General features: G+C 43.4%; 1 protein-coding gene across 3 annotated transcripts; it reads right to left on the bottom strand.

Annotated features, from left to right (window-relative positions):
* Positions 1-15,627: 15,627 nt before the first annotated feature.
* ENSA (endosulfine alpha) lies at positions 15,628-22,544 on the bottom strand. Of its 3 annotated transcripts, none has more exons than XM_004317033.4 (4): positions 22,362-22,544; positions 20,570-20,695; positions 19,093-19,259; positions 15,628-16,367 (listed from the first exon to the last, which is right to left on the bottom strand). In XM_004317033.4, exons 1-4 carry the CDS (start codon positions 22,416-22,418, stop codon positions 16,352-16,354), a joined length of 366 nt encoding a protein of 121 aa, XP_004317081.1. In that variant the 5' UTR covers positions 22,419-22,544; the 3' UTR covers positions 15,628-16,351. The 3 variants fall into 3 exon arrangements, with proteins under 3 accessions (XP_004317081.1, XP_019775421.1, XP_019775422.1); XM_019919862.3 differs by lacking the exon at positions 22,362-22,544 and adding an exon at positions 21,691-21,951; XM_019919863.3 differs by lacking the exons at positions 15,628-16,367; positions 22,362-22,544 and adding an exon at positions 21,691-21,969 and having other exon boundaries at positions 19,089-19,259.
* Between the last annotated feature and the right edge of the window lie 9 nt (positions 22,545-22,553).

The raw sequence follows: 22,553 nt of genomic DNA, 5'->3' as shown, positions 1-22,553 counted from the left end.
CACTATGTGTAAAGATATATGGGGAATGTTATAAAATTCTATTGAAATACATTAAGCAAAACGCAATAGAGACACAAACCATATTCACATATAGGAAGACTCATAATTGTAAAAATGTCAGTTCTCCTTCAAAATGATGTATAGACTAAATGCAGTTCTAGATAAGGAAATTGATAAGTTGATCCTAAAACTTACATGTAAGACCAAAGGGCCAAGACTAGCCAAGAGGCTCTTGAAAGAAAGAAAAAAAAAAAAAAAGGAACAACAATGAGGGGACTAGCCATGAAAGGGGTAGTAAACTTGGTTTACTACTCAATTTTAATTTTTCTCCTCTTGGCCTGGGATATGTAACTCAGACTTCTCCTCTGTGAAGTCTGACAGTGGAGCCTGCAATTGTTCAATTCAATTTTCTGTGAAACATTGTAATAGCAAAAAACTGGAAACAATCTATATGTCCAACAACAGAATGGTTAGATAAACTGTGATACATTCATACTATGGGATCCTTACTATAGCAGCTACAAAGAGTGAGATAGCTTTATATGTGCAGATATGAAAAGGTCTCTGAATCATGTTAAGTGAAAAAAGAAGACGTAGAATAACACAAACCATCTGATACCATTTATGTTTTTAAAATCCTGTACAACTACGTATTTCTACATGTAACTGTATATCCATGTAAATACATAGAAAAAAGTCTGGAAGGATACATAACTAGAGGACCAGGATTTGGGGTAATGATCAAGGAAGACTTTGCCTTTGTCTGTAGTTTTTTTGAATGAAGATTTTAATCTCTATTATTTACAAGTTTTATAAAGGAATTGTATTCATATATTATTTATAAAATCAAAATAAATCAAAACAACCTTATCTCATCCCCAAAATTACGTCTCTAGGTTTTAGTTAGTTTTAATGAGTCAATAGTGTGATAGGGTTAGTACTGAAGAAAATCTAAGGGGACCTGAGGCTCTCCCACAGTCCAAGTCTACAACCAGGAGGTGATGATTTATTTCTACTTGATTCAGGTCACATCTGGACCAGACTTAGAGAGGTACATTGACACAATTTGAGCTCATCTAGAAAATAGTCAGGGAGATGCCAGGAGTCCATACCATGTCAAGGAGCAATAACTGAAGGAAGGAAGAATGTTTAGACTAGTGAAATGAGATGTAGAGAGAAGTGGTCCTCAAATGAAGAGTGTTTTTTTTTTTTTTTTTTTTTTTGCCAGGGTGGGGCTTTCTCTAGTTGCTGCTGCTTTCTAGTGGGGGCTACTCTTCGTTGCAGTGCATGGGCGTCTCATTGCGATGGCTTCTCTTGTTGCAGAGCATGGGCTCTAGGCGCACGGGCCTCAGTAGTTGCAGCACACGGGCCCTAGAACGTGCGGGCTTCAGTAGTTGTGGAGCGCAGGCTCAGTAGTTGTGGCGCACGGGCTTAGATGCTCCACAGCATGTGGGCTCTTCCCGGACCAGGGCTCGAACTCGTGTCCCCTGCATTGGCAGGCAGATTCTTAACCACTGCGCCACCAGGAAAGTCCCTGTTTTGTTTTTTATAATGAGGGTTGATTGATGTATTCTTTTATTTTTTTAAATTATTTGGCTGTGCTGGGTCTTAGTTGTGGCATGTGGGATCTTCGTTGTGGCATGTGGGATCTAGTTCCCTGACCAAGGATGGAACCTCGGGCCCCTGCATTGGAAGCGCGGAGCCTTAGCCACTGGACCACCAGGGAAGTCCCTCGAAGAGTTTTAATGAGGGTGAAGATAGTAGTAAATTCTAAGACACTGGAGTTATTCAAGAAAAAACTAAATGATCACTTGTCAGGGATGCTCTGGAAAAGATTAATTCAGGAGGAATTAGAACTAGATGATCTTCAAGGTTCCAACTAACTCTAAGAGTCTACTTTAAATTCTCTTGGTCTCAGCCTGATTTACCAAACCCCAAATCCCTAAAACTCCCTTGTTTTGAGTTGTTTTATGGTGGAGAGCATCTTAGCCTTTCAAAGGCTCTTTGGACTACAAACTGGAAATCTCATTCCATGAGTGCCAATTAAATGCCTCAGAGAATATAAAGATGATAGTTGGAATGTTTAACAAGTACCAATTGAAGGGATGTAGTAAAAATTAAAGTTTAATTTTGTCTCCTGCCACTGAAAAATTTATTTCAGTAGGAGATGTTTCCCTCTGATCTGGACGAAAATTCCAGCATCACCCCCTAACATTTCTTCACCTTTGGGTAACAGTCTTGCGATCACTTTAAGTAGCAGAACAGACTCTTCACCCCACAGCTAGAATCGGTATAGCCTGCAAGCTTGCCTTTGTGGAATAGTGGTAGTTGGCTTCTCCTCTACTTCCTAGATGCTGACACTGACACCTAGAATGGGGCAGAAGGAAGAGGGAGAAATATTCTTGGTGGCTTCATGCTCTCCTCATGCTGATGTTGAAAGCTGACTGTCTCATGGGCATTTGTGTGGATCCATCAGAGGCTTCCCTGCTGGGCCTTTCAATGGCAATATCAGCTTCCCCTAAGTGACATGATGCATTGTATTTCTATGGCCACCACTACCCCCTCATCTTTCTGTTTTCCAGAGGTCCATTCTACATGGAATCTTTTGTAAAGAGTCCCACTATGTGTCCAGGAAGTTCTCTTGAGCAGGATTTACCCTGGCTTCATACTTGGCTCCCAGGATTCATGTATATTTGACCCTTTGTCAGAAGGAAGTGCAGTTGATTCCAAGATGTAGCTGTCCCATAAGGCCCCTCCTTCTAGGCTTGAGAAGAGGGAGGTACTCCCCACACCCTCTCCTCCAGATTGGATGTGGATCACAACACAGTAGTAGCTCTCTCCAAAGAAATCTCATTTGTAAACCCTATCCCCACTTTTTATACTCTTGAAATGAGGATTCAAGACTTGTGGAACTGGTCCTTGTTAATTTCCTTTAAACCTTTGCATTTCTGTCTGGTATCTCCCTTTGGAATTTCATATCTATTATATCTTGGTACCCCAGCTGAAACATCCAGTTAAAATCTTAAGTGTAAAACATAATCTCCTTTATCAACCTGCTTTACATCCTTCCCCATTCCCTACCTTCGAGTCTATGTGATTTAGTCATACTTCACAGGCCAAGTCACAGGGTAGTCATCAAGCTGGTAAGACATGGTTTGGTTACGCCTCCCTTTAGTGATAAAGCTAATGTCTAGGGCCCACTACAATGATCCCACTGCCCATGAGAGGGAAAGCTCAGGACTCCCTCTTGGCTCCAAACCTGGTTCTCCATGAGGGTGTACCTAGGACATTGTTGTTTGGGGGGGCAGCCATGGACCCTGGAGTCTGTCAATTACCAAATGACCTTAGATAAATTACCTTTTCTGAGCTTCATTAAACGTCTGTAAAATAGTCTTACCTTCTAATTCAAAATTTAATTTTAATCACATAATTAATACATAAATACTCTCCTTATAAAAAAAGCAAACCATTAAGATGAGACTAACTTTCCTTTGGTTATCACCTTCAATCCCATTCCCCTAACTCCCTTCCAGATGTAACCACAATCCTTAGTTTAGAAATTATCTTTCCTTTTTCAATCAAATCTGTTTTAACCTGTAAAAATAGGATAGTGATATCTATTCTGTGAAATAGGACAGAGGTGAAAATGCAAGGCGCATAATGTTTTCTCCTATTTTCTCAGTGTGTTGGGAGGAACTGAGACCTCCTGCAGGAACATAGCTGTACACTAAATTCAAGCTGAAGAAGAGAAATCTTACCTATTTTCAGGGTTGGAAATACCTGCCCTTTATCTGATATTAGAAAGTTCCAGGTTTTTTTGTTTATTTTTTTTTTTCGAAAAAAATTCAATAGACATCATGCACAGAATCTACAGTAGGAATAAGCCCCAGCCTGTTACACGAACACAGGCAGCCTGTTCTTGGATAGGGGTCTTCTGGAGAAGGGTAGCCAGGGCCAAAGGCCCAGAGAGCACTCTGCCTCCATTATACTCTTCCATTTCAGCCAGGCAATGATTTTGTGTAGTGTGTCTTTTCTTTCATTTCAAACTACAGAAAGGAAGAGATCATATACCCAGATTTTCCTTCCCAAAACAGCTTTCCATCTGAGTATAACAAAGGCAAAACACAAAGCAATCTTCCCACACAATTCTGCTCTTCCATCATTCTACAGGACAAGGGACACTCCCACAATAGCTTTTTTCTACTATCAGAGAGGACACACAAGCCAAGATTTCCAAAGGCACCTGTGGTTGGTTCCCAGGTGCCCCCGAGCAGGCTTTTATTTTAGCATAAGAACAAATTCCATTTATTGAGCACGTACTTTGCCAGCCATGATACAAGTTTCTTTACACATATCCAATTTAATTCTAACAAAATCCATATAAGGTTTGTATTATAATTATCCTCATATTACAGATTAAGGGACTGAAGTTCAAAAAGGTTAAGTAATTCTGTTTTTAAAGTGTGACTTCCTGAGGCAAGGGAGATGTTTAAGAACAGTACTCGTCCGTGGGAAGTGTCATCTGGGAGCAGGAATGAGAAGCATGAAAATGTGGGGAGAAAAGAAGAGGTAGGACAATAGCAAATTAAGAGAAAGAAAAACTGCATGTCCCAGTAAGAAGTGCCATTCATCTCCACTGCTCAGCCTGGGCCGTACCCTAGGGTGTGTGTTTGTGTGTAAACCTTCATAGCAACCAGCTGGTTTATGTCTCTCTATGACAACATAGGTTTGCAGTGTGTAAATATGGGCACTGGTGAGGACGAGTGTGGGCTGGGGAGGGGAAGTAGGACCGCTGAGTCAAGGGGAAATAGTGCAGAAAGGGCAGATTCCTTTATGCCCTCATCTCTCCCTCCCAGCCCACCCTCAAGATAGGAAAGGGGCTTAAAGCCCTGCTCTCTCCTTGATTCACAGCAGTTACAGGTAAGAGCTAAGCCTTGCATACATGTTGTCTTATTTTAACCAATTATGTAAATTCCTATCCAGCGAGGGGGATCCCCTTGGTGCAAGAGGGGAAGGGTAGAAACTTTTGTTTCCCATTTTCACCCCAGGTGCCACTTTCAGGGCCACTGAGGGTAGAGAGAGGTCAAAGGATCCCATCTGATGAAGGCATGGTGGCCCCAGAGGGAAAGGTGAGGGAGAGAAACCAGGCAAAAGGGTGTAGGAATAAGAATAGGCACTGCTGAGAGGATTACATAGCGCCAGGCTTGAGTTACAAGAACCTCTTCCTTTAGTCAGAACAGTGGTTCCCAACCACGGGATCCCAGGGAACATGTGGCAATGTCTGGGGACTTTTTTGATTGTCCTGACTGAGCATCTAGTGGGTAGAGCACAGAGATGCTGTTAACATCCTAAAATACACAGGACAGCTCCCATAACAAAATATCTAGTTCAAAATGTCAATAGTCCCAAGGTTGAAAGTTAGAATATTCTGGTCCTACATGAGTCCTCTCCTCGGTCCATGGCAGGAGCACCAGTGATAGGTCAAATTACTTGAAGGGAATACCATGGGATGCCAGCTTGTTACCCTGGGCCCTGAGTTCCTCTCAAACTTCCAACTCAAGTATTTTGTTTGTTTACTCCTAACAAAAACAAATTTAGGCTGGAGTCCCAAATTTGCTGTAAAGTCAGCTTCTAGAGAAGAGGGCCTTGGGTATCGGAAAAGCTGCCTGACAGAGGCTGTGCAACTGGACAAAAGGCATGATCTCTTGGCCAGTGTTTCACTGAACTCAATGATCTCAAATGTTTCTTTAGTTCTAAACTCGGGACTTTTGGATAATTCTTGCATGTAGCTGTACACAATTTGGGTCAATGGACAAGGAAATGACTCAGAAATGCAATGGACGGAAGTCTGAGGGTGTTCTCAGACTTTCCTAGTCATAAAAGTTGCTTCAGACATGGACTTTACCAGTTTTTTTTTTTTAATCTATTTTTGGCTGCGTTGGGTCTTCGTTGCTGCACACGGGCTTTCTCTAGTTGCTGGGAGCGGGGGCTACTCTTCGTTGCAGTGCGCGGGCCTCTCATTGCAGTGGCTTCTCTTGTTGCAGAGCACGGGCTCTAGGCACGCAGGCTTCAGTAGTTGCAGCATGCGGGCTCAGTAGTTGTGGCTTGCGGGCTCTAGAGCGCATGCTTAGTAGTTGTGGTGCATGGGCTTAGTTGCTCTGTGGCATGTGGGATCTTCCCGGACCAGGACTCGAACCCATGTCCCCTGCATTGGCAGGTGGATTCTTAACCACTGCACCACTGGGGAAGTCCCAGACCTGGACTTTAGTGTCAAACCAGGACTCATGATCGCTGAATGATTCCAGGTCTTTCCTTTGCATATTTGAGTAGGTGGTGTCTACGTGGGGTGATTAATGGTGCTGGTGAAAGACAGTTCAAGGAATCCACCTGATTCAGACTGGGTAAGAAGATAGATTAAGTTCTCTCTACCCGCCCCCCAACCTCCCCCCCCCCAAATTTCCCCCATAGGTCTGCTTATGTTCAAATTTCTACCATGAGAGTTTTATATGCAGTTAAAAATGTAAATATTTTAGCGTAAGTATCAGTTTGACGTTACTAATTGGGTTTGGGACTGTAAGGTAGGTAGGTGGCTGGCACTTGATCAAGAATGATGCTTCTTGATGGGTATGTAGCTCTAGCAGTTAATATGAATAACTTGAGAAAAGTTCTTGTACTGTGTAAATTCTATTCAGTTCAATCTTTTCAATCTAATAATAAAGATTTAATAACTAAGAGTTCATATTTTGCATTAATCTCTAATATCCACCCATGATAAATATATGTCAAAAGAAGGTTCAAAAAAAGTCCATCTAAAAACACTAAGTGCCTCTGTCATTAAACTTCCGTTTATACCAGAACTTTTCTTTTACCTGAAGAGGCCACTTTACCACAATGTGGTTATCAGTATTTAGTGCTCTCTTCCTGTCATAAGTTAGTGTTTTACAGAAAAGCTATCCTTGGTTGACCTTCTGAGCACTCGGCCTTTACCTGTTCTTTCTTAGTCATGTGGCTCATCTAGAAGTTTTCCAAAAGAGAGACCCAGCTTTGTGTGGGGAGTACCCTTCCAGCATTGTTCTCTCAGTTGCAAGTCTCATTTCCCTGCTTATCCACTACTGCTGCCATTCAGAGACTGTTGAAAGAGGTCAAACTCTTTTTATTGTTTTCTGAATACTTATAGATTAATCTGAACATGTTAGTGAACAATTTATTCCTTCAACAAATACTTATTGAACACATATGTGCCAAACACTTGATGCTGGGGATATAGCAATGAACAAGACAAAGCCCTGGTAGGAGTTCAATAAATACTTGATAAAGGTGTAAATGAAGGACCCTCCTCCAGTTGTTCGCGTTAGTCTAGCTTACTTGTTCCTCTTTGTAATCATTGTTCAAGCTACTGTTCCATTCTCTTTCTCCTAGAATGTCTTCTCAGAGGTGGAATGCTTAATCTTCCCCTCAGAACCCTGAGAGGGAGGCCTGAGGAGACTGGATTCCATAGCCCTGTGGGGCCTTCAGTCAAGACTGGTACCAAACAACTTTTGAACCAAAGTTGGGAACCTTAGGCTAATTCACTGCACAAGTGGTTCCCATCTCTATAATCTTTGGACCCTGCCCCAAATACAGATCTCTCCTACTTATACTTTCATCCCTGGTCCCCTCATTTCTCTGATGCCTCACACAGAAACTCCTCTTTAGAGAATTTCCCTCAACCCACTCATTCAAATTACACTGAGGTTATCCCCAAACACAGCTTTATTTGCAGACCTAGAGGGTTTTTCCCTCCTATATCAGAAAGTGGGGGAACAGAGATACTCCTGGTTCCCTAATGTCATTTTCAGGCCCTTATTTTTCCAAGATTATTTGCATGCTACCCCTCCTGCTTTGGAGTTCATCCCATCAAGCTAAACTCTCCTTCATATTCTCTGCTATTCCTGGTCACTCCTACACCAGGACTGGCAGCTGGCTTCATCTTCTCCTCCCCAGGCTTGCATAATTCTGGATTCATTTAAACACCTTGATTTACTGACCCAACACTCTAAGCCCATAATTCTTTTATTGTTGCTGTTGTCATTTACTAAACTAGACACTTCCATTTTCCTTTTATTAAGAAAAAAATACAGTTGGGTCTAATAAGAGATAACAGTACAAAATCTCAAACACATGAGCCACCTACCCTGGCAGTTGGATATGGAAACTCCCTTAGTTCTTTAACTCTCCAATGATCTTTATCTTTACTCCACTTAAAACACCCATTCCTATTGCCCTTGCATTATATGGAAGAGTTCCAACTCTGAAATCTTAAACTCCAACATCATTCTGACACCATGTCCTGCCTGGGCTTCCAGTTTTACCACTTTCACTTCTAAATCGTCTGCTCTTTGACCTTATCAAGACTTCTCTTGACCAGAGTTTAACGTACCTCGCCAGTCTGAATTGGGTGGCTTCCATCTTTCACCAGCACCTTCAATCCCCTTGTTCCTTTGTCAATCCTCTTCATCTGTCTACAAATCATGATCCAGGATCTATACAGTAATATGTCTTCTCTGCTCTTGTACCCAGGCAGCTGGGTGTTGCTAGAGAAGACAGCAGAAATATATGGATTGATACCATTCCAATGGATGATGCATTCCAAGGATGACACATTCATGGTTTCTGTTATACCCTCAACATTGTTTCCTAACTCTTATAGTTTTTTCTTTTTTTAATTATTTTATTTTTGGCTGTGTTGTATCTTCGTTACTGCATGCAGGCTTTTCTCTGGATGCGGTGAGCGGGGTCTACTGTTCGTTGTGGTGCGCGGGCTTCTCATAATACGAAATACTTAGTATTTTTTATCATCGCTCTTTCATCCTCCTCCCTTTCATCCTCTCTCCAACACTATGGCCACTCTTCTTAAGCCCCCTAACTCCCACTTCCCTCTCAAGTATCAACCTCACATCCTATTCCACAAAGAACAAGGAAGCTGTCAGACGAGGACTCCCATCAATTACCTACCCCTATTCACAAACAGCTGTGAGTTTACCCTTTGTTACATCTTCACCTCGAGTCTCATGCAGGATGAGGTATATATCCTCCTGCTTTAGATCAATTCCTAACTCAGCTGACTTGCTAACTCAGCACCTCACCTTGTACAGTGGCTGGCACATAGTAAGTGATCAATAAATGTTTGCTGAACTATTGTTTAATTAACCACATCCACCTGAGCTCCTTCTTACCCCCCAACTCCCCGTTTCTTTTTGGAACCCTGCTTTTTGGTTATCATCATTCTCTATTGAGCTTCTACTTTTACATGTTCCTTTCACTTGGTAAATATACATGCCTATCATTACCATCCTAAAACAACAACAGCAAGCAACAAAACCTTCGCACACCACTCAGTTTTACAAGCAAGATTCTACCTCTACCAATCCATGGAAACTGGTTTCAAAAAGGTTACTAACTGGCAAATCAAATGGACACCCTTTAGTTGATTTTTTTTTTTTTTTGGCTGTGTTGGGTCTTCGTTGCTGCGCGCAGGTTTCTCATTGCGGTGGATTCTCTTGTTGCAGAGCATGGGCTCTAGGCGTGCGGGCTTCAGTAGTTGCGGCACACGGGCTCAGTAGTTGTGGCGTACGGGCTTAGTTGCTCCGTGGCATGTGGGATCCTGCCGGACCAGGGCTCGAACCCGTGTCCCCTGCATTGGCAGGCGGATTCTTAACCACGGCACCACCAGGGAAGCCCCTTTTAGTCCATTTAAAAGAAACATTTTGTGATTTTATTCTTGTGATTTTATTTTTATTCTAGAATTAAATTAGAATTAAAATTACCTCTAGTGATCAACTACATGCTCACTGCCAAAACCCTGAAAAGTACAGATAGTGGACACGCACACACCTTAGACCATAATCCTGGCAAACAGTTATTCACGATTTTGGCACACTGCTTTCCTGAAATTTGGGGGCACTTTTTATTACATAGGTGAGATAGTCTCGTTTTTAAACTTAACTTCTAATAGCATTTTACACTATTGACTGATTGAGTTTCTCCATTAAACTCTGTCCTTGGGCACGACATCTTCCTGATTCTCCTATTTTGCTGGGCCCTTTTCTCTATTCCTTTCAGATGTCAGCCTTCATCAGGATCAGTTCTTCAGTCTTTCTGCTCTCTGTATTTTCACGGCCATGGCTTTACTAGTACATCTTAAAGTCTACAGAATCTGTATCTCCTATTCTGACTTTTTATCCAACCTCTAGACTCATAAATCCAGTAACTTTCTAGTCATCTACTCTCGGATGTTCTATAGGCACCTCATATCAACTCTTCGGCAAAACTGAACTCATTGTCTTCCTTGCTAAACTTGCTCTTCCAGCTGTATTCTCTCTCTGGATTATGGCATCATCATTTACCCAGCAACTCAGGCCAGAAAACTCGGAATTTTTTATTGGAGTCCTGTCTCTTCCCGAGTCCCACCGCCATGAAGTTCTGTTGATTGTACTTCTCATATATCTCTTGAATCTGTTCATTCTTCTTCATCCTCACTATCATTACCTTCTTTATTTCCCAGTCATATCTAACCTACAGTACTGTAGCAACATACAGTCTGTCTCACTCATAACTCAACTAACCCATGGTAACAGTTTACTTAGTACAGAATTCTCCACTTAGATGTTTCATTGTTACTTTAAACTTATTATGTCTCAAATTGAATTCATCATCTTCCTCTTCACAATAGCCTTAACCCTTCCCAACTTTTCCATCCCATTAATAGCGTCTCTAACACATCCATTATACCCTCTCCGATCTCTTCCTGACACTGCAATCAGAAAGATTATTCTAAGGAGCCAATCTGATCATGTCATTTCCTTGCTCAAAACCTTTATTCAGCAGCTTCACATTGCCTCCAGAATAAAGCCTAAAGGGCCCTTTGTGATCTAACCCTTGCTTCCCTCCACCGACATCTGGCCTCATTCCTTGCATGCTATGCTACAGCTACTCTCAATTATTTTAAGTTTCCAGAATGTAATACCTCTACATCTTTTCACATACTGTTTCTTCCACCTGGAAGACCTTTCCCAATCTAATCCCTTTACTTAAGTCCTACTACTCCCTCATATTTCAGCTTAGAAGCTACCTTCTGTGAAGGGATTTTTCCTGACTGTTCTTCTCCCACCTGCCCAAATTAGGTGTGTATTCTGTGCTTCCAGAGCATTTTGTGCTTATCCCTATCTTAGCACCGAATCCTTGTATTCTAATAATTGTCAGTCTACCTGTCTTTATTATATCCCCCAGTAGTCTTTAAGCTCCCTGGGGGCAGGAACCATATTTTAGGCACTGTTGTAGTCCCTGAAGTAAGGGCTTTTCGTGCTTTATCTTGTTTAATCATCACAACAGTCATTTGTGGTGGGTACTACATCATTCCTATTTTACAAAATAAGTAAACTGAAGCAAAGAGAGTTTAAGAAACTTGTCCCAAATTATCAAAACCAGGAAACCTGACACTAGAACCAGTCCATCACTAAATCTATTACCTTTAAATCCCTTCTCCACACAATTTTGCAGTGACCTGTCTAAAACATAGAACTGACAAGATTTCTTCTTTGTAATCCCCTCAGTGGTTCCTATAGCTGCCTGCAAGCAATATCCTTGTCTACCTTCCTGGCCTGGTCTCCAGTGACTCCCCAGGACTCACTTGATACTGCTACTGCAGAATCACCACAGATTCCACAGTTTCATCCTTCTCTAAGTGTTGGTCCCTGTACAAAAATGCGCTTTCTCACCTTACCTTTCTGGAGAAATCCTGTTCCTCCTTCAGAATTTGCTCCATGAAATCTTTCCTGATCACTTTTTCTTTAAAAAGATTTATTAATTCATTTATTTATTTTTGGCTGCATCGGGTCTTCGTTGTGGTGTGCGGGCTCTTCGTTGTGGTGCGACGGCTTCTCTCTAGTTGTGGCATGCGAGCTCAGTGGTTGTGGCACACAGGCTTAGTTGCTCCGCAGCATATGGGATCTTAGTTCCCTGACCAGGGATCGAACCCATGTCCCCTGCATCCACTGGACCACCAGGGAAGTCCCCAGATCACTTTTTGTTTGTTTTTATGGCTGCACTATGCAGCTTGTGAGATCTTAGTTCCCCGACCAGGGATTGAACCGGCCCGGCAGTGGAAGTGCTTCCTGATCACTCTTTTCCCCATCCCACTGCAGGCAGTGGAATCCTGCCTCCACTCTCGGAAGCTATGTGACTTGGCCAAGTTACTGATTTAGTTTTCTCATTTGTATAATGGCAAGACTAAGACTACCTACTTTGTAGAATTGTTGTGAGGACTAAATGAGATGATGTCAATTGAGTACTTAGCAATGGGCTAGGTGCAATTACTATTAAATACTTGTTCCTATTCCTCTATGTAGCTGGGCTTCTACTGCTGCAAGTTTAACACTGCATATGATTTCCTCATGTGTAGTTCCCCCACCAGAGTGGAATCGCCTTGAAAGAAGCACCCACATATCATTTATATTTTAGCACAATGCCTGGCATATTACAGGCACTTATTAACTGATAATTGAACTAGACAATTTAATACTACCCATCTTTCAAGGCCCAGTTCAATCTCCATTTCTTCCACTAATATTTACCTAATGATTCCAGCCCTCTGAATTTCCCCTTCTCAGAATTCTTTTACCACTGACATGTATTATATGTAGAAGTGTTGTCTCAATGAGGCTTCAAGTTCTTTCAGGGCAGACACCATTTCTTATACTGTTTATCTGCCCAACAACTGCTAATATTTCCAATCGCAAAGTTAGAGTTCAACAATTATTGGGGTTGGCCAAAAAGTTCGTTTGGGTTTTTCCAAAAGAGCTTATGGGAAAACCCGAACGAACTTTTTGGCCAATCCAATACTTGTGAATTAAAATATTGCTGCCCAAGCATGAGCAGCCTCATCTTATCTTTATTAGTAAGTCACCCATCTCTAAGAAAATTCAGCTAACAACTCATCTCCTGACCCTCCTTCTCTTAGCTTGTGGGAATTCTGCTTAGAACTGCATTAATTTGGAGACTTCCCTGGAGGTCCAGTGGTTAAGACTCTGCTTCCGCTGCAGGGGACATGGGTTCAACCCTTGGTCAGGGAACTAAGATGCCGCATGCCACGCGGGATCTTATTTATTAGTTGCACCTGGTCTTAGTTGCCAGAGGCAGGCTCCTTAGTTGTGGCTCGCCGGCTCCTTAGTTGCGGCAATGCAAACTCTTATTGTGGGCATGTAAGTTGCGGCATGCAATGTGGGATCTAGTTTCCTGACCAGGGATCGAACCTGGGCCCCCTGCCTTGGGAGCATGGAGTCTCATCCACTGCGCCACCAGGGAAACTCCCGCCACTCGGGATCTTACATTAATTTGCTTTTATTTGTATGCCACTGTCAGGTCTTAGCTTCCAAGGGAAGAGATCTTCCCTTTCCTTGTTAACCTCCCTCAAGGCCCAGTAGAGGGCACTATACACACAAGGGCTGCTAGTGTGGGTGCCACTGGCTGACTGTAGATATCGTCAATGGCAATTCTCCGGGCTATTTTTCTTTTGCCTGTGTTTTCCATGCTAGGGCCACAACAGCTTAAAATAAATGCTGCTGGACAATAAAAATGGTGACTTCATCCCTGCCACCCTGCATATCAGATGGCTCAACTGAGAGGCTTGTCAGCACAATTATCACTCAACCATGTTGGAGGAGTAGAAGAACCCTTGAATCCACTCTCTGGAATAAAGATTTTAGAAAAGCTAAAATAATGGGCAGGAACAGCTATTTGAAGCACTGCAGAATCAGTCTTCCCTGACCGCCTAGCCCTATAGTATGGGAGTGAAGGGAAAAAAATGGCACGTTTTAAACTGAAACAGAAATAGGAACAAACATTTCTTGGCACCCCAGGATCCCTAATGCTATGCTTAAACCTAAGGGCCAGGGGAGCCAAGAATAATGGAAAAATCATAGAAAAGCCTAGATATTAACTCAAGCTCTTCAGTAAACTAGCACTGCCACCTTGTAAGTAACTTATTTCTGTATGTCAACTTCCGTTACCTGTATATTAACTTCCGTTACCGGTATATTAACTTCCGTTACCTATATATTAAATGAAACTGCACTAACTAGATGATTCCACATCTTGAGACTTGCTGGCCTCATTCCCCAGCTGTAGCCACCTGGCAAACATAAAACTAGGGACAACATGCTCAAAAAGAAGTCATGGGACTGGTTTAAGGGGAATAAGGATGAGAAGGCTCAGAAACCCCACCACAATAAACATTCATATATCTCCTAGCTTTAAGATATAAAGTTTAGGGAAGTCCCTGGCAGTCCAGTGGTTAAGACTCCGTGTTTCCAATGCAGGGGGCGTGGGTTTGATCCCTGGTCGGGGAACTAAGATCCCATGTGCCGCGTGACCAAAAAAAAAAAAAAAGAAAGAAATGAAGAAGTATCTAAAAACAACCCCAAAACGTGGAGACCAGAGAAAAATGGCTCTAATCGCTAAGTAAAAATTTTAAATGTTCTCTGTATAAAAAAAAAGATATAAAGTTTATACCTTTTGAAGTATATGAACTTTTTCATATATTTTCTTCCAGTTAGACAATAAACCCCACAAAGGTAGGGAATGCCTTTAATATATTTCTCCAAACCACCTGGCTCACTTAGTGTCTAGCATGCTGTTCAGAAAGGCTGATGGTTAGGAGGCATCACAATCCGCTGGCTAAATCACGAGAGAGCAAGTCAGTATAACATCCTGAGTAGCTGAAAACTTATTTGGAAAGTTTCTGATTAAGAAGAATGGGTTAGATACTGAGAACAACATTCCTTCTCTAGTTTAGAAGTACTCCTCCCCCTCAATATGATAGAGATTTCTCTGGAATATCTATGTCTCCTGGACCCTGTTTATCTTCCTTGATGCACACTCATTTGAGAAGCCAATCACATTTGGGAAAATACCATGATAAATTCTCCTAATCAAACTTGGGCAAATGGGCAAGTTTCAATCTTCACACATGGTAGATTGGTGTGAGAGGAGACAAGTGAGTTTGTTTCTCCTTGGGTAACATTTCTTTTGTATATTACACTCACAAGTAGTTTTAAACTTTTTTCAGTGGCAGGATTCCAGTGGTTAGGACATCATGAGGAAAGAAGTGACTCTGCCCCCTACTGGCCACTAGCAGAAAGGCTTGCATTCCTTTTGGCTTATTACTAGAGGTCACATTTCTCCTTCACAGACATGAGAGCTTGTGAAGGAATGGAAGACTGAAAGAGAAAAGGAAAAGCAGGCTTCCTTTTTTGCTTAGCCTGTACTGAGCTTTAGGTGTCAATAAACCATTTAGATCAAATACCGCAAACCCCTTATTTTGTGAGTCAAAACCTGAGGTGGCTGCATCTTCTGCATTAGCTACGGAAACAGTAGCTTGGACAGGAGTCAGGAAAAGTCCTGGTCTAATGCCAACGTCCCTGCTCCCTCTCCGTAAATTAGGGAAACGGGGAACCCAGACACATCCCACATGAAGGGCCCCTGTTCCTTAGAAACTTAGGCCCCACACTGGCTTCTCCCCTTGAATGGTGTCTTCAGTATTGTTTTCTTCCCTTTCCCCAAACCCCAATAAAACACACCAACTGCTTCAGAGTATTTCTGGGTTGGGTTTTTTTGGTGGGTCTTCTTTTGTTTTTTATTTCAAACTGAAAAAGTTCCCTGGGCTCTGTGGGGCTCCCCACGCTCATGGCCCCCTTCTCCCACGCTCACTGCCCTTCTTCCCGCAGCAAATCTATTTCAAGGACAGCACTTTTTTTTTTTTTTAATGCATAATTGAGTTCTCAGCTTGTTCTGCAGAACCAGAGGAGCTGTCTGCATCTTTCATATTTAGACGGTCAGTTTCTTTTATCTGACACCAGGTCCCCAGCCACATCCAAGCAAGCAAGGCATTCTTCTACAGAGCTGAATTAGAGCCTCTCATCTTTTGTCCATTTTACTTCCTCCTCCTCACACCCACCCACCAGCCACATGGTTAAGGAGGATAGCCAAGAATGTTTTTATCAACTCCAAGCCCTAATTCATATTCCCCCAAATCTCCCACTCCACCCTCCCAACCCCCCCACCCCACCCCCAGGATTTCACTGAGATGTCTCCCAACAATTATTTGGAGAAAAAGGAAAAACAAAAAAGGTTCAAGGTCTTGGTGCTCAGCCCAAGGGGCTCCATGCGCTGGGACACCGACGGGCAGGGGCTTCTGCCTCTCCAGCCCGCGCCCGAGCCACCTCCTGACCCCTGGCTGCAAAAGCAGGGAGGGGCAGGAGCCAGCACAGGACCCAGGGGGGCAGCGTCTCAGGATCTGGCGGAGCCCCGGGCAGCATCATTCAACTTGGCCACTGCGGACGAACACAGAAGAAAAAGAAAACACTGTCAAGCAGTAAGGGAAAGAACCCTAAGTCCCACCCCAGTCTCTACCCCATCACTCTTCCACACTTAACAATCATTAGGGCTACCTGGCACATGTCTCAATCCTATCCAGCGAGTTGTTTAAAAAAAAAAAAAAGAATTTCAGTCTTTTCCTGTCTTCAAAACAAAATGTTCTCTGTCTTTTTGGAGATACCCATGAAAACAAAAACAAATTCTTTAGACAAGATCAAAACAACTGGAGGTTTTCAGGGGTGTAAGCTGCCTGGCTCAGAGCAGGCTTGGTTTCAGAGGCATGGCCAGAGCCACTTGCAGCAGCGGAGACGGACTGGGGGCACACAGTGATCAGGTGATAACTGCACAGAGGTCAGGGCCAGACAGCACACATGTTGTTCTGAGTGGACTTAATAATCTAGGTTTAATCAACAATTTGGATTTGGATTTTGAAATGACCCTTCTTTGCCATGGAAGCTATGTACTTCACGCTGTGGAAACAGGTGGCATATACAGAACGTAGCTTGCTTCTTTGTTTTCTTAGCCTTGAAGATGACCAGGTGGAGAGAGAGACCAACAGTTTTTCTGATTTCCCTATTTCTTCTATTCCTTCCTAAAAACCAGACTCACTGTGGCCTCAGTCTTGAGGAGTCATACTGACCGACAGAGAAAGCAGCTCAGACAGAAAATACAAAATTTGAGAAGATCGGAGGTGAAGAAAACGTACAAAATTATATATATATTTATATATATAATAACATGACATATCTATGTACAACATGTCTGGGACAGTTGAGGAAACTATACAAAGATGTTCAGCATTTTCCCCTTCCCACATGGACTTTAGACTAAGGAAGACAGCATGAGGAAATGGAGCAAGAAACACAAAAATTATATACAATTACAAGTGACAGCCAAGGAGTTTGGGGGCCAGGGAATCACAGGATTCTGCTCTCTCCATTCCCTCCTCACCAACTTTTTCCTATCCAATCTGAATGATGGCCTGAAAAGTGAATGGCTGGTCAGGAAAGAAGTAGAGACACACCCTAACCGCCCCCCCACGTGCATTAGCAAGTTCATCAGTCGTCCTCATCAGGCCAGATGTGTGGTACATCAGAACTGGTGAGCTGAGAGGGCAAGAGAGGATTATAGAATCTTCCCCTCCTGAACGGCTAGTTCGCACCCTGCTCTCTCTGTGATAACTAGCAGGCTGCATTCAGTAACATTCAGGCCAAGCCAGTGATAACTAGACTGATGATGCTGGCCACCTGCAGCCCCTTTCCCCCACCTGGTTCACGATCAGCATTGCTACTTCTCAGAGCACGGGAGCTGGGTTACTGGGCTCTAGGAAGGCAGAGATTTCTCAGTGCTCCTTCTCCCTAACCACCTTCCCCAGCTTCCTCCAAGGTGATTCATCTCCTGAGAACCTGCTGCTCCAGCCCTGCAGTAGCACTAAGCCCTGGAGGCTCGCTCAGTTCATCCCTTTTCTTCTTGTCTCCCTAACAATACACCTGGCAGCTGATAACATCTGAAATATGGGACTCCAAATGTGCATGACTGAGCATGTTTCTTTAGGCCCACAGCTTGGCTGCCAGAGCAGCTTTTTAGCAGCAAGGGCCCAGATTGTAGGAAAGCAGGTGAGGGCAGAGGCAAGAGCTTTCATGGCTAGCTTCTTAGAATTTTTTCTCTTGACCCTCAAGACCATGATACTTATGAGGCCCTCTTGCCTGAATTTATAACCCCCAAACCTCAACTTCTCTCCCTGTGTAGTCTTCAAATAGTTCCCCTCTGTAGGCTCACCTATGGGCCTTCCTCACTTTTGGCTTTACAATGAACAGCAGCTTTTTTCAGGATTTTAGAATCAGAATCAATCTTATCTATATTCAACTGTTTTACAGAGGCGGAAATAGAAATCCAGAGAGGTTAAATGCCTTGACCAAGGTTACATGTCAATTCTGCCTAGACTGAGTGGGACTAGAACCCAGATACCTTGACTCTTAACCCAGTGTTCTTTCCACTATCCCACGATACTTTCAAAAAGCAACATGCTGGAAGAGAGAGAGAAGGTGCCCATTTTATGTGAATTATATCCTCCAATCTTTACATTATTTAAGAACCAGGGCAAACTGTAAAAGATACTGACTGAGTAAAGGAGGTTAAGTGGGCATTATAGTTTTAGGCAAGCAAATCAGTTTTTCCTTTTGAGGCTTCTCTACACCTGCCATAATGGAAACATGAAGCAGTAGCAGCCCAAGGGACAAAACATTTAAAGCACAGAAAACAGATCCCATTCAATCTATCTTTCCCAACCATGTCAGGTTAGCCTTGGGATGTTAAACCTGTCATATTATTCCCAAGGCCTAGCCTAACCAATTTTGGGATATTCTCTTCCAAAAGTAGAAGTCACATCTCCCCAGTTTTTTGTACAAAAGAAAAAGAGTTTGCAGCATTATCCAATCCTAGTCTCCTATTTCTGAGCCCCTATCTGGGCTACATGAGGGTGTGGAAATCTCAACTTATCCAAAGAAATGAACTCAGAGCCTCTCTTCAGCCCACATTACCTTCTCAGCAGCCCCCAGGAGAATCACAGTCATTTCTGGCTAGCAAGCTGAGAAGATATAACTAGGTGCCCATTCCATCCCTGCCTATGATATACAAAAGTCCAGTGGGTGAGGAAGGGGAGCAGAAGGGGGACCCGGTTACCCCGCAAGCTTGCTGGTGACGAGTGAGGACTTTCTCTGGGGCAGATCCTGTGGGGTGGGGATGTGGTCACCAGTCACCAGGTTCTTGTCTGGTCCTGCACTTGGCAGCTGCTTATTCTTCATCTTGGCTTTGGCCATGTTGTAGTCTCCTGAGTCAAAGTACTTTTGCTAAGAGATAAGAGGGAGGTTTAGGTGAGTGAGGAGCTCTGGTCTTCCTCAAAAACAAGGAGACTCACATCCACTATAAACCTGCATCCACGCTCAGACCTTTCAAGTCTCTTTTGGATTAGTCTCATGCATACAGAGCTTAGCATTAATTACATTTACTTACGTCTTCTCCCCAGTGTGTTCTGACTTTTTCAGGTATGGAAGCAGTTTCCCAACTAGGGTGTTATTTTTGGAGTTAAGAGATAGCTCCTACATCCTCTGTACCCACATCTTTTGTAGCCCCATGAGTACAGGATGGTTCAACCAAATTACTGACTTTATTCACTAAGGCTTATAAGGACCTATTAGCCTCCAATGGGCTTGGTGCTGGGGAAACAGAAATGAATAAGATACATAGAAGGGTCGATCTGGGGCTATCAGCAGGAGATCAACCTCAAGCTAACAACCTCAAAATTAAAAATTATTCTCTCAGACTATGAATAGAAACTGGGCTTGTTCATGAGAATGTACTTTCCTCTGACTGCAAGCACTCCCACACACGTTCCATGGTTCTGACAGCCTGCCCACGCCTGCCTTGCTTACAGCAAGGTAAACTGCAAATCAGCATCACATCATCATCTGTGACTAAGACTCAGTAACCGGGATTCTCCACAGGAATCTGCTTCCCTCTCCATTTCATCCACATAGAGAAACACACTCCAGGTTAATGACATACAATCCCTCAGTCAGCTTTCAGTACCTCTGAGGACTGAGAAACCTGATCAGGAGCTAGATGGCTATGAAGGTAAGACTCTGCCTTGGGAGAAGGACCATTCTGGACAGGAAAAATAAGTCTCTTCAGGGAGCATAGTTAGTAGTTGGTGCTAACTTCAAGGGTCTAAAGACACCTACTATTCATTTCAAGTTGAGGAAATCTGTAGGACAGATGGGCTGATCTTTTTCTGAAATGACACACCCCAAAATTTAGCTCTAATCCTAAATGTGCAATCCTAAAACTCCCACCATCCAAACAGGCAAATGTCTGGAGGCTGTCAGCATTCCAGACTCTAACATCCTTCCCTCACTCCCCCAACCCCATACCCAAATGCCCCTACATTAAGCCTTAATATCCTACGTGGGAAATCAGAAGATAACCGATACCATTTCAGGGATTTACAATATTTGCCTTGCTTTTTAAAAGTTTCTAATTTCTCTCTACTACTGCCCCACAACAAAACCTTCATATTGGTGTTCAGTAGAACTTCCACAGATCTCATCCCTAAGGCCCCCTTTGGCTCCGAAGTAAGAGGGTAAGAGATTGTGCCCCGTACCCCTTTCTGGAGTCTCTTCATGAGGAAGTCGGAGCCTCCAGGCTTTTGTCCTAGGCTTGGATATTTGGCCTTTAGCTTTGCCTCCTCGGCTCTCTCAGGGAGCATACCTTCTTTCTCCTGTGTGTCCTGGAGGAAACAAACGGGCCAACAAAATTAAACACTAAGAAGCAACTGCTTCTAATATCTGATAACTTTTATACTATTACCTTTTCCTGGAGGTCTACCCATTAGTAAACATGCTATTTCCACTCTGTTCTTAAATAAAGCTAGACCTTTGTTCAGATCCCTAAAGCTCAAGATGACTGTACTGTGAGAAGAAAAGATAACTTGCTTCTCACACGAAACCCAGGGAACCACCCCAGTGACCTGTGAGTGACCTATACCTAAACCTAAACACAATACTTCACTCAAAGAGCAAGCGATATCTCACTCAGAACAGAAGCTAGGAAAGACAGAGAAAAGAGCCAACAGGGCTTCTGGTGATACAAAATTAGTATGAAAGTTTCCTAGCTGTCCCTAAAACACAGTACAGGTCAAATGGGAAATCAAGGGGGATAACTGCTGAGATGTTCCCTCCTAAGCTAGTCAGCAGATAAGTCTCTCTACGGAGGAGGCTAGCTATGTAGCCATCTCCAGACATCTCCACCTTAGTAATGGGACAGCATTGCTTCCATAAACACTGTAGTAGGAAGGTGACAGGTAAACAGAGATTAAAATGACACTTTTTAACCTCAAGAAAATTAAGGTACAGTAGGTTCACTAGTATTTACCTACCAGCTTTGCCAAAAAATCAACACCTTCCCTAGTGACGGAAGTTTGGGGAACATGCCAAGAGCTCAATTAGCTTGCGGGGGCTCTTACTGTTGCTGTTACTCCCTGCCTGCTTTTTGTAGGCCGTGCTGCACTTTTCTTTACTGACTTTTTAAAAAAGGACATGAAGCCAATTTGTGGCTCTTTTTAGTGGAATTACATTCCCTTCCCTTGAAAACCTGGCACAGACATAACACCGGGTGTATTTCATGAACCCGAATCCAGTACTAAATGTTATAAGTCAAATACAAACCCCCAAAGAGGGTGGCGTGTTTTCATCACAGAATTGCAGGTTAACTAAGTCCCACTACCTTGGAAGTCTGGGGGGAATATGGTGGCGTCTTTCTTGTCACGACTCTGTCGGCGTCTTTTCTAGGTTTAACCTCCATTATTCTGTTTGGAACTCTAGTCCTCTTCAATTTTGTAAGGTCCTCTTTGAAGGTGGGCAACAGACCATCTCCAGCGGTCAAAACAGGTCTCTTTGAGAAAGTTGCCGCCTTAAACTAGCCATGGTAATAATTACTCTTCTCCCTTCCCCCAGTGCTGGTCCTTTTTAAACGTCTTTTCCTCTACTTGTATCTTTCTGGGGATTTAGAATGCAAGCCCCAGCCTAGCGGTTGGGTCATTTTACCCCTACTAACCAGTAACACACATCTCATCCCGGGACCACCAACCCCTTTCATTCGCCCAGTCTTTCTAAACACCCGCCCCGCGCCCAGGCTCGGCCAATTATAGCACAACTTCAATGAGTTGAGCGGTAGGTCTACTGGCCAATCAAGAAGAGAACCGCATTGATTGACAATCCATCCAGCTAACCAGCGCCAAAGCAGCAATCCGTACTGAAGCTCACTCTGCATGACGCAAGAAGTGGCCAACCCCTGCAGAGCCCGAGACCATGGCGACCAATCCGCACTGGTGGGAGACCGTCTCCCGCCCCATCACGGTCGCCCCCAGCTCGCCCACCGCACCCCCTCCATTTCACCTGCTTCTCCTCGCCAGTCTCCTCCGCAGGGTTCTCGTCCTCTTGTTTCTGGGACATGGCGGGACCGGGACTGTGGAGTGTAGGGGACCCAGGAACTCACCCGGAGAAGGGAAGGGGGAGGGGAAACGGGACAACCTGCGCTGCTGCTTCAGCTCCTGTCACTAGGGTTGCTCAGTCAAAATGGCGGCTCTT

Source organism: Tursiops truncatus, chromosome 1 (assembly GCF_011762595.2).
Source record: "Tursiops truncatus isolate mTurTru1 chromosome 1, mTurTru1.mat.Y, whole genome shotgun sequence".
NCBI classification, from domain to species: Eukaryota; Metazoa; Chordata; class Mammalia; order Artiodactyla; family Delphinidae; genus Tursiops; species Tursiops truncatus.
This window is presented reverse-complemented; position numbering and strand designations above follow the sequence as displayed.

Coding starts and splice junctions, on each gene's coding strand:
- ENSA (XM_019919862.3), bottom strand. CDS start 21,768: ATGGAGGTTAAACCTAGAAAAGACGCCGACAGAGTCGTGACAAGAAAG. Junction 20,696..21,690: donor ATTCCCCCCAGACTTCCAAG/GTAGTGGGACTT, acceptor TGTTTCCTCCAG/GACACACAGGAGAAAGAAGG. Junction 19,260..20,569: donor TGAAGAGACTCCAGAAAGGG/GTACGGGGCACA, acceptor CTTATCTCTTAG/CAAAAGTACTTTGACTCAGG.